The sequence below is a fragment of the Crinia signifera genome, chromosome 2 (genome assembly GCF_055691185.1).
Source record: "Crinia signifera chromosome 2, ASM5569118v1, whole genome shotgun sequence".
NCBI lineage: Eukaryota > Metazoa > Chordata > Amphibia > Anura > Myobatrachidae > Crinia > Crinia signifera.
Genome location: NC_139218.1, coordinates 180,132,431 through 180,143,438, shown reverse-complemented (window position 1 = coordinate 180,143,438; position 11,008 = coordinate 180,132,431). Strand labels below are relative to the sequence as shown.

Here is an 11,008-nt window from a genome sequence, read left to right as displayed (position 1 = left end):
CTCATTGACTGACTCTGACTACCCCCTTTACCTGCACACTGGCTCTCCTCCCAGCCACAGCTCCAGGCAGGGCCCTGAAACACGCCCCCTAGGATCCATCTTGTGGAGTGCTGTAGGGAAGATGGCCTGTTGAGCCTCTCCACTGCTGCCCGTGAGCAGCATACTCAAGATGGTGCTGCTAATGGCTGCCTAGGAACTGTGCCACTCAGCCATAAGTACCCCTGTGCCTCCCCTGTCTCGTACACTGCACATCAATCTATAACTGTACTGTCTCTGCTTATTTTTTACCTACCTGGCTGCTGCAGTGACCAGTGGCACCTAGGCACTGTACAGCTCAGCGTCTCCCCTGTGCATGTCCATCACCCTCCCCAGGATACATCTGGCGAATACCTGTATATGTTATGTATATCTGTACTGTCACTGTTTAACTGTTACCTAACCAGCTCTTGCACAGCAATCCAAATCTAATTCCTAGTATACGCAATTATACCTGGCCAATAAAGCTGATTCTGATCATGCATTATATAATTTTAAAATATTGCATTGTGTGTTTGGTACCTATAGTCATTAGCTTGTTTTGGTCTACATTTAAAAGAAATGAATAAAAATAAAAACTAAAGGGGCAAATCTAATTGAGATCAGAGTCACTGGGATTGTTAGTAGTGTCTTCTGCTCATTAACTCACTGAAGGCTGATTATGCTTATGGAGGTACTAGCAGAATCAGCCCACTGTAACGGGGTTGTGGTATGGCGAGTTGACTGGGTTTAGATCGACCAACCTTAGTAGACCCAGCTGAGTTAGATGCGTAAAGATGTGGCAGTAACGCTAGTTAGACACTGGCAGGTGATCGATGGTCACATGGTCGACGGGACTTTTTCAGGATTTTTTAGTGCGAATGTCATAGGGGTCCCCGGTGACACTGTTTATGTGCTTCGGGCATGGCGCCTCACTAGACTCGGCACACTATTCTATTTCAGAATTTTTTGGTGCCAGTCCACTTGGATCATTCTTTACAATCCAAGTGGACCGGCACCAAAAAATTCAGAAAAAGTTCTGTTGACCATGTGACTGTCGACCATGGTCCCGCCAATCAGCCAACGGTGCCAAACTAGCGTCACTGCCGCTCTAGAGACCTGGGCCAATCTTTGTGCATCTAACTCAGTTGGATCAACTAAGGATGGTCGACCATAACGTGATGCATCTAAATCCTGCTGACCCAGCGTCTGGATACCCTGTAATGGACAGATAAATGCTGACAGCAGCTCATGTGTAATTAATGTAATTATATATACACACACATCAAAATCTTTCCCTGGCACAAAGCACAACACTTACAGTATACAGCCCCTTCTTCGGTTGTCACTGCATTGTGTAAATTAGAAAAGTATTAACATTTGTGTTATTAGTATACTGCTAGCATATTACATTGTGCTTTGGAAATGAATGATGTACACTATATGCTTACACCAAAAGTATCACTGACATGAGAGCTAAAGCAACAAATATAACTAAATTATTATTATTCATTTATGCTGATTTGGTATAAAACATAATTCAAATCCTTATATTGATCACTGCTTTACTTCTATGTGACACCCTGTAGGACATGCTACTGTACATTTGCAGATATTCCCGAGCATCACACCAGTACAGTCAGTGCCGCAGCTGTACACCATCAGGCAGGGTCTGCACCCTACACACGTCACTGCTGCTGGGCGAATCAATGTCACTCCATCCCTACCGCTGGTACAGTACATTACAATGTTTCCCTCACTCTGCCCATGAAGCATTGAAGCAGGTCACTGTCGTGCGGCAAATCCATGTGTTGCTGCTGGCTGGCGACATCATGGTGTGGCACACACAGAGGAAGTCCGGCCCATCCCCGCTTACTCCACTGGACGAAATAAATAATCTCTTATCAGCATTTCCCGTTGGACTTTGCTTTACGATGTTGTGACATGTTCCAGTGAATTGGTCTTGTGCAGCAGCAGCCGCTACCCGGGCACAGACATGAGGGGTCTAGTGTCCCTAAGGTTACCTGCTGCCTCAGGACCATGGCGAGTGGGCTGCACAGACGTGATGGTGGGCTCCGGGACAGAGGTGATGCTGCTGTGATGTACAGATCTGAATGTTAGAGCCAGGACACATCTGACCACAACATTCTGTAACTTCGTTCTCATTGCGTTTTGTACACAGGGGACGTTCTTCCGCCTGTTTTACCCCTGCAGCCCATCTCCTGAGTCAGGCCAGCAGCAGGACATTCTCTGGTCTCCGCGTCCTGAGTACATCGCTGGTTTGTTATCCACCCGCGGGTGGGAGGGCAAGCTCGCCCAGTTCGGAGCTTCAGTGATATTGGGTAATTGTTTCACTTTCCATTCAGTGCCATAGATGCTGCAGTGTAGTACTGTGTCCCATAGGGTAAGGAGATACTGTGCAAGTACGGTCTGATGGTACCGTTTGTATAGATCCTCGTTTGGTTTATGTCCGCTAAGAAAAAGAATAAGATTTCCACCGGCAGGTGGCGCTGCAGAGGGCATACACGCTCCAATAGTTATTACATAGCACCACACATAAGGTCAGCAGGTGCACTAGAGGGAATCTCACCTGTGCCCTGGATCGTGTGTCATCTGCTGATTTTTCATACTTTTTTTTATTATGGAATTTATTATTGGGTATTTCTTTTTCTGATGTTAGGTTACTATAAGCAGTGGTAAGAGAAACACACGGAGAAGAAGAGGATAATGAGGAGTTTGTTGAAAGATATAAATAGTAGGGATATTATTAGAATAATGATGGGGTAGTGTGCCTGTGTTATGATGACACATAGGTTTGTTGTATCAGAAGAACTGAGTGTGACAGTATGAAAAAGATGATGTAATGGGGTTATACCAATAGTAGATGAATGCGTAAATGGAATAGCTTGTCGCAGGTGAGGTAATAAATTTGATTGTAGATATGCACAATAGTAGGACATAGACTTAAATAATATGCACTATAGCATGCATTCTGGACAAAGTACAATCGTGAATTGTATTAGCTGGATCAATGTAAATCAAACTCCTAAAAGTTTACATTTTTACATGCATTTTACAAGTTTACAAATATTTATTTTAAATTTACTTAACTCCAACTTTGGGCTAATAGGACATACACAATTCGATTTTGTTTATTTTTCTATTCAATTTTGCTTACACACAATTCAATTTAGTTTATTTTTGCATTCGATTTTGAATCGATCCCGATGCACAGTCCCACGGCATCGAAATTGAATAGAAATATAGACTGTGCAGGCAAGACTATATAGTACAGATCTGTACTATATAGTCAAAATCGATTGTGTACAAAGCGCCATGTGATCCGATCAGGATCGAATCAGGATTGAATAGGAAGTACATTGCACCGTGTGTACACCCCATACGGTTGACCTCCACCACCACAGTAATATTTTGATTCACTTCTCTACAAAATACTGTATAAATGTAAAGATAGTCTGAAATGATAGTTATGGTAATGTTGTAATACTTGAATTAATACCCACTTTCATATGAATTTATCATTTTGATAGGATCCCCCAAAGTTTCTGTTACCTGGAATGGAAACATTATATCTGATACAACCCGGAGGCCGCTTGTTATCTACTCTCATGGGCTAGGGTCATGCAGGTGAGCAGAGAACCATCACTAATGAATTTACCTCAGCAGCCCTTCTCCAGCAGGACTTTTTTTTGTTGGTAAATATATAATAAAAACCAGATTTACTACAACTATTACGATATAGCCATATTCTAGTGAGAGCAAATGCACATATGTGCTTTTCCTGCTTTGCTAATATATGTATGTAAAAGGGATCTGTCACAAAAACAGATGATAAATATACTGTACAGCAAGCATCAATAATCCTATTAATCATAAAGGTATAAACAGTGGCGTAACTAGTGGGCCCCAAAGCAAAAGGTTGTAAGGGCCCCTATATAGGGGGATATTCAATCTCCTGCCATCATTGCCGACAGGGGAACTGTAATCATGTACCATTGTCATGTTCTTTCCTCAGAACAATATACTCATCTCTGTGTATGGACCTGGCATCTTATGGCTTTCTTGTGGCTGCAGTAGAACACAGGTAAGTAAACACTGATCATATAAAAATGCATATTCTTTATCCATGACAGTTAACTTTTATAAGGATAATAAATACATACACTTTATTAAAGGTTGGATAGAAGTACTGTTGTTGACATTAACCCCTTGAGTGGTGGGTTTTGCTGGGGCAGGACAAACCTACCAGGACAGGATTGTCCTGCCCCAGCAAAACCCACCACAGAGCTGTGGGCCACCTGTCATTCCCCCCTCCTGTCACTCCCCCTCCCACTCATCTCTGCTCCGGTGATCGTATTCTGGAGCTCCCGGGTCCGGGATGTTCTGGGAGGCTCGGGAGATCTCGGGCACCTGAACTCCTGAGTCCCCCCAAGCCACGCCGAACATCCCTGAGCATGCCGCCTGCTTACTACAACTAATGGTGGCGGGGGCAGGGGAGCTCCGGAGTACGATCGCCAGAGAGGAGATGGGAGGGGAGACCCAGACAGGTGATGCGCCACTGGTGCACACCTTCATCTTAGTGGTATGAAATTTTCAGGGACAGCCCGCTGAGGCAGTGCAGCTGAGCATACCACTCAAGTGGTTATTCAATCTTTTACCCTTAATAGTGGTTTTTATTCATGTTTATTTTTTAAAAAGGAGGTAATATGATGCACATTGTTTCCTTGGAAAACAGTGTAACAAAGCATTTTGTATGCAGATTCAGTCAAAGTCACACACTGAATATAGACGTGTTGCTTATCATTCTAATCAGCTGGTTGTGCATCCGGTTTGCTCCTTTTTGCAAATAAGATGCCACTGAACAGAAAAAGATGCAAAAAAGGCCTAGCTAACAAACCTAGAAGGGCTATTTCATGCAAAAAGTAACAGATGTACATGGGCATATCTGTATGGTTGATTATCTAGTGAGATTGGCATAAACTGAAATTAAGTATTCAGAATGCAGAAGATATGGGCAGGGGTAAACACCTGGCTAACTGTGATAAGGGATTGGAAAGATGGGAGAGTAACTTTTTATGAAGATAGATAGATAGATAGATAGATAGATAGATAGATAGATAGATAGATAGATAGATAGATAGATAGATAGATATAGAGCTTCACTGATAGTGACAGCTCTTTGGATTATTGAGAGTCGACATCAACAGATTCCAAATGCAAATGTCACACCTGGAATCAACGCCACACCTTTTGCCTGCTTAATTGATGATGAGATAATGAGGGAAAAGACCACATCTGTCCATGAAATAGCTTTTGAGTTGATTGTCCCATTACTTCCTACACCTATTTGGATGAAAATACCCTCAAATTAAAGTTGAAAGTCTGCAGTTAATGCACATCTTGTTTGGTTCATTTCAAATTCATTGTGGTGAGGCATAGAGCCCAAAATATGAGAATTGTGTTGATGTCCCAATATTTATGGACCTGACTATATACACAGTATATATATATATATATATATATATATATATATATATATATATATATATAGAGGTCGAGAGGACCGGCACTTAGTATATCCAATAGGTCAACAGTTTTTCGTTTTCTGCACTTCACCATTATGTTTTGTTTGATTCAGTTGATGTGTCAGTGGTCTTGAGGAAGGGGCGTCAGCTCCGAAACTGTTGACCATGTATACTGACCAGTTTTGCACTTTTATGCTTTAATACAATTTACCCACGTTTTCTTTGAGTGCCGCCTCCTGTTTTCATTTTTTTGAAAATCGTTATTATATATATATATATATATATATATATATATATATATATATATATACGTGAATTTTACATGGCAGCAGCACGTCTCACTGCCCGCCGCGTCCGCCTCCAGCTGCCCCCACCCTCCGCCTCCAGCTGCACGCCCCCCACCCTCCGCCTCCAGCTGCCTGTGAAGCGTTAGTGGGGCGGGGCCTAACGCTTCACAGGCAGCTGGAGGCGAAGGGTGGGGGGCGTGCAGCTGGAGGTGGAGGGTGGGGGGCAGCTGGAGGCGGAGGCGGCGGGCAGTGAGACGTGCTGCTGCCATGTAAAATTCACGTCTCACGCTGGACCGCTAGCCAATGGGCGCTTGCGGTCCAGCAGCCAATCAACTGGTGGCTGCTGGACCGCGAGCGCCTATTGGCTAGCGGTCCAGCGGAAGATGTGAATTTTACATAGCAGCAGCACGTCTCACTGAGTCTCTCCCAGACACAGCGGGGAGCGGGGGACTTAGGGCCCAGCACGCAGCATGCAACACAGGCAGGGGGAGAGGTGAAGTGAGCAGCTAACCGGCGGCTGGCTCACCCACCCACCCTGCTGCAAGCTGCACCCACCCACCCTGCTGCAAACTGCACCCACCCACCATGCTCCAAGCTGCACCCACCCACCTACCCACCCTTCACCCATCCACCTACCCACCCTGCACCTACCCACCCTGCTGCACCTCCCCACCCTGCACCCACCCACCTACCCACCCTGCACCTACCCACCCTGCTGCACCTACCCACCCTGCACACATCCACCTACCCACCCTGCACCCACCCAACTACCCACCCTGCTGCACCCACCTACCCACCCTGCACCCACCCACCCTGCTGCACCCACCCTGCACCAAGCTGCACCCACCCACCCTGCACCCACCCACCCTGCTCCAAGCTGCACCCACCTACCAACCCTGCTCCAAGCTGCACCCACCCACCCTGCACCAAGCTGCACCCACCCAGCACCCACCCACCCTGCTGCAACCCACCCTGCTGCACCCACCCTGCTGCACATGACTGCAACCCACCCTCCCTGCTGCACACTACCGCTCCCTCCATGCTGCACACTACCGCTCCCACCCTCCCTCCCTGTTGCACACCACCACCGCTACCACCCTCCCTCTCTGTTGCACACCACCACCGACTTTGCCTGATTATCGGCCCAAAGTGCCGAAATCGGATGAAATTGGCCCAAAATCGCATAGTGTATAGCCACTCCTCTCTGGTCAGGTGGCCACACCCCTTCAATAAAGCCACGCACCTTGGTGGGCCCCTGTGAGTGCATTTTCCTGGTGGGCCCTTCATGCCCTAGTCCGACACTGATGTCTGGTATACCTGGGTGCAGAGTGCAATGAATGCTGCTGGTCCAAGCCTATGTATTAGTATTGAAGGAACGGACCAGGTAGAGATAATAAGTCCTGTGTCCAGTGTGGCTGTTATTTTGTAATCCTCAGGAGTATAGCTGGTGTCAAGGGTACAATAAAATGTTGAAGCTCTACGTGTTTCCCTGGGAAAGGTCTCCCAGCTTCAACAGGAGCAGAAATGATTTAAGGCGTATATCACAACCAATCTTTGCCTGTCTCTCTTCTGATGAACGTGTTGCTGTCTCAACTGAGTGTGTCCCATGATTTTTCCCCCTTTGTAACATACTGTATAAAAAGATTTACTATAAAATGCTTTATTCAATTCTATCATTTAAAAATAGCCACCCTGAGGTGGTGATAACAGCAAAAGGCTAAATAAGCTGCTAAATAGGATATCCAGAATTTTGGAGCCCACCTTCTAGAAATCTCCTTTCCTGGGAGTTTATTCCATAAAAGTGCAGAGTTAAACTGTTCAATAGCGGTTCTCAAACTGTGGGTCCTGACCCTAAAGTGGGTCCCGACCTTCTCAGCATGGGGTTGTGACTCCATGTTGCTGACCATCAGGCTGATGACTTTTCTAATCTCAGTCAGTGATTCAAGGAGTCTGAAAAATCTGTCGAATGGTCTGTTATTTTAGACTTCTCACATCATTCTTTGCCTCCACAATGCTGCCATGTATGTGCTGTCTACTGACTACACATGTGATGACCTTCTGCAGTAACTTGCTGGGGTCCTGACATTATTTTTATTGTTTGATGGGGTCCTAGAGCAAAATAGTTTGAGGAACCGTAAGCTAGAGGGAGGCTGAGCTCCATCAGCGCATCAATGTGACCAAGGGATTGAACCTATCACCTTTCACACTGCAGCTTCCCACATGGAAAGTGTCATTGCCCATTCTGCTGCTTTCATCAGTACTTTATTCATTAACCAAAGGACCACAAATGTATTTTACAGTATTGGTTTTGCCAATGTAATCTGTTGTAATGGGCCACTCATGGTGCGATGCGCACTGTGCGTTTTAGATTAGATCACTTTGCATATAGTACAAATCGCATGCATACGTTTTGAACTAGATATGATACGATCTAATTTTAAAAGTACGTGCAGCACAGACTTTTTGTACTATGCGATGTGATGTACACGGCAGCAGCACAAGCCCAAACGCACCGTGTGTGGGCACCATAAGTCATGTAATTCTGCTCCAAGGTAGAAATATCTGACGCTTTAGTTGCATACCTCCCAACATGTCCCTCTCCGGGAGGGACTCAATGCTCTGTTTCTGGACTTCCCTCTTAATTTATGTCTGCCATCACCTGTTTTAAACAGGTTAATGGATAAGGAAGGTGTTTCCACACAGGTGATGGCAATTATTAATTAAGAAAGTTCAGGAATAGAGTATTGTGTCCCTGGAGAGGGTCATTTTTGGAGGTATGTAGTTGTCATTATATTTGTTTAAACCTTATTTCTTATGTTCATATACTATGCTTTCTTCTTTTCCATGTCCTCTAAAAATCCTTCTGAGGTGGACTCTGCTGTCAGTGGCCTTTACAAGTAAATGTGTAGGGGTGGTGCTTTTTTATGCTATAGCCTAGGGCACTGGGACTAGAGAGGGTTGCCACCTCTCCCAGATGTCTGGGAATCTCCAGGAATCGGTGGCAACCCTCAAGGAGGCTTTTCCAGTATCCCGGATTCCAGGATTCTCCCGGAATCTGGGTATCTGAAAAAGCCTCCAGCCCCGCCCGCCATTGTCGCCTCTCCCCTGTCCCCAGCCACCCCGGTAAGTGCCGCTGCGTGTGCCAGGACTGCCTCTGCAGCCTGAAAGACGCGCTCGTGAGATGATGTCATCATCTCACGAGTATTGCCCCGCCGGTCTGTCTGGTGGTCATGTCCCAGACTCCCAGCCTGCCCTGCCTCCTCCGCCCTCCGCTGCTGGCTGCCTGACCGAAGTGACCACTGAGTGGTGAGTTGAAAATGAGCTGCCCGGCCTGCAAGTCATCCCCCCCGGCTTGCACGCTGATCCTTTCCTGTACTGTAGTACAAGTTTGTAAGGGCCCCTATTTATAACCTAATGCTTAAATATGTATACAGCACATGATACTTTGACAAGCAAAGTGGGCTCTCTCAGCTCTGGGCCCCATAGCAACTGCACCCCCTGCACCTATGGTAGTTACGCCCTTGCTGGATAGCCTAAATATCTGCATGGGATTATCTCTAGAGTCTTTCTACCATTTCCTACAAATCAAATTTTACCATAAACTCCACAAACATAATTTGCTTATTAGATGTCAAAATTAAAAATGTCAGTTTCAGTTGAATAACCTTTATTACCTGCACATGTGCAGTGTGTATGGTGATTTTCTGAGCACACATTGTGTTTTGTGATTAGCAGCTTCACAGGGGTGCTACTAGTGTATTAGTGTAAAGATTTGCCACATTACTCATCACCCCCATCTTCTGACTGACTTTCCCCTATACAGCTTTCCTGGCAAGTTTCCCTCCTTTTAATATGAAGTATATGGGCTAAGCAGATTGGGGGATTCATATTCTATCTATTATTAATACTCTTGTATTCTTATTTCCAGTCTCAGTTATTGTATATTTGATCTCATGCCCATGCGGGAAACACTATGTGGGTAAATCTGATCGTAATCTTCGTGATAGGATGGCAGGGCACAGGACTGCAATCCGGTCAGCCCTTAACTCCGGGACTAGTGACCAGCCTGTTGCAAGGCATTTTGCACAGGCTGGCCATAGTATGGCCAATTTGAAATATATTATTATTGACCATATACCACAGAAACTGCGTGGGGGCAATAGGTCATTGTCCTTGTTACAGTGTGAATCCCGATGGATTCACAGACTTAGAACCATGACCCCATTTGGTCTTAATGATCATCTGGGATTTCATGCTTTTCTTTGACTGTTTTATATTTAATGGTTACATATGCTCTCTGCATGGTACTCTATATATATGTATTAATTTTACTATATATATTTTTTGTCCAATTGTCTAAGCGTATTGGATATATTTTTTGGTGATATTTTTTGTACTTGCTATGCTGCAATTTACATTATTCTATGTACTTTATTGTGTATCATGTCTACTGCCGTTGTGTAGTGGTATTCATCACCGCATGACGACCACCTGATAGCTTTTTAATGGGGTGTTGTTCTTTTGTTTATTTATTATGTCTCGCTGTCCCAGTTTCCCCCGCTGTATTTGTTGTGAGACCGTGGACGCTGCGCTTGGGTTACCAAGACAACAGCCCATTCAGCGTCATAGGTTACCATGGCTGCAGCTCCTGTTGTGCCGTAGGTGGCGCGTGGACGATGTTCATTGGCTTTCCAGTGTCAGGTGTACGCCGCGTCACTTTGATGACGGGCGTCACGTGATGCGGATGTCCATTGACAACTGCCGTCTAATGCGCACCACGTCATCACTGTGAGTCTGTGTGCCTGGTCGCCCGGATGACGCGGAGGGACTTAGTTGCTAGGCAGCGTGATGCTGTTGTGTTCACGTGGGTGTCACAGACGCCCCGGCGCGGGAAACGTGGGAGAGCGTGCATTATGGAACTGGGGATATAAGGTGAGCTTATTCTATGTATGTTTGTGCCTGATGACGATTTGCTGAATAAAATCGAAACGTTGCTGACTCCTGTTATACTTCCTTATTGGATTACCGTGTGCTGCTGTTGCTGCTAACTGGGCAGCGTGAGTATATTATATACAAGCCTCTTGCAAGGCTTACAGCGGGCACCGGACTCTTTTGCCTTTGTATTCTGGATGTGCCTTGCCCTCTGGACTATTCTATCTA

At 45.5% G+C, this 11,008-nt stretch overlaps 1 protein-coding gene across 2 annotated transcripts in view; it reads left to right on the top strand.

Annotated features, from left to right (window-relative positions):
- The first annotated feature begins 1,725 nt into the window (after nucleotides 1-1,725).
- PAFAH2 (platelet activating factor acetylhydrolase 2) overlaps nucleotides 1,726-11,008 on the top strand; it is a 51,329-nt gene continuing 42,046 nt past the window's right edge. The window contains exons 1-4 of one of the 2 annotated variants that reach the window (XM_083173265.1): nucleotides 1,726-2,101; nucleotides 2,198-2,357; nucleotides 3,567-3,663; nucleotides 4,052-4,120. In XM_083173265.1, coding sequence (XP_083029391.1) covers nucleotides 2,012-2,101; nucleotides 2,198-2,357; nucleotides 3,567-3,663; nucleotides 4,052-4,120 — 416 coding nt within the window. In that variant the 5' untranslated portion in view covers nucleotides 1,726-2,011. The remainder of the gene's footprint in view (nucleotides 2,102-2,197; nucleotides 2,358-3,566; nucleotides 3,664-4,051; nucleotides 4,121-11,008) is intronic. The other variant, XM_083173264.1, reaches the window with a different exon arrangement.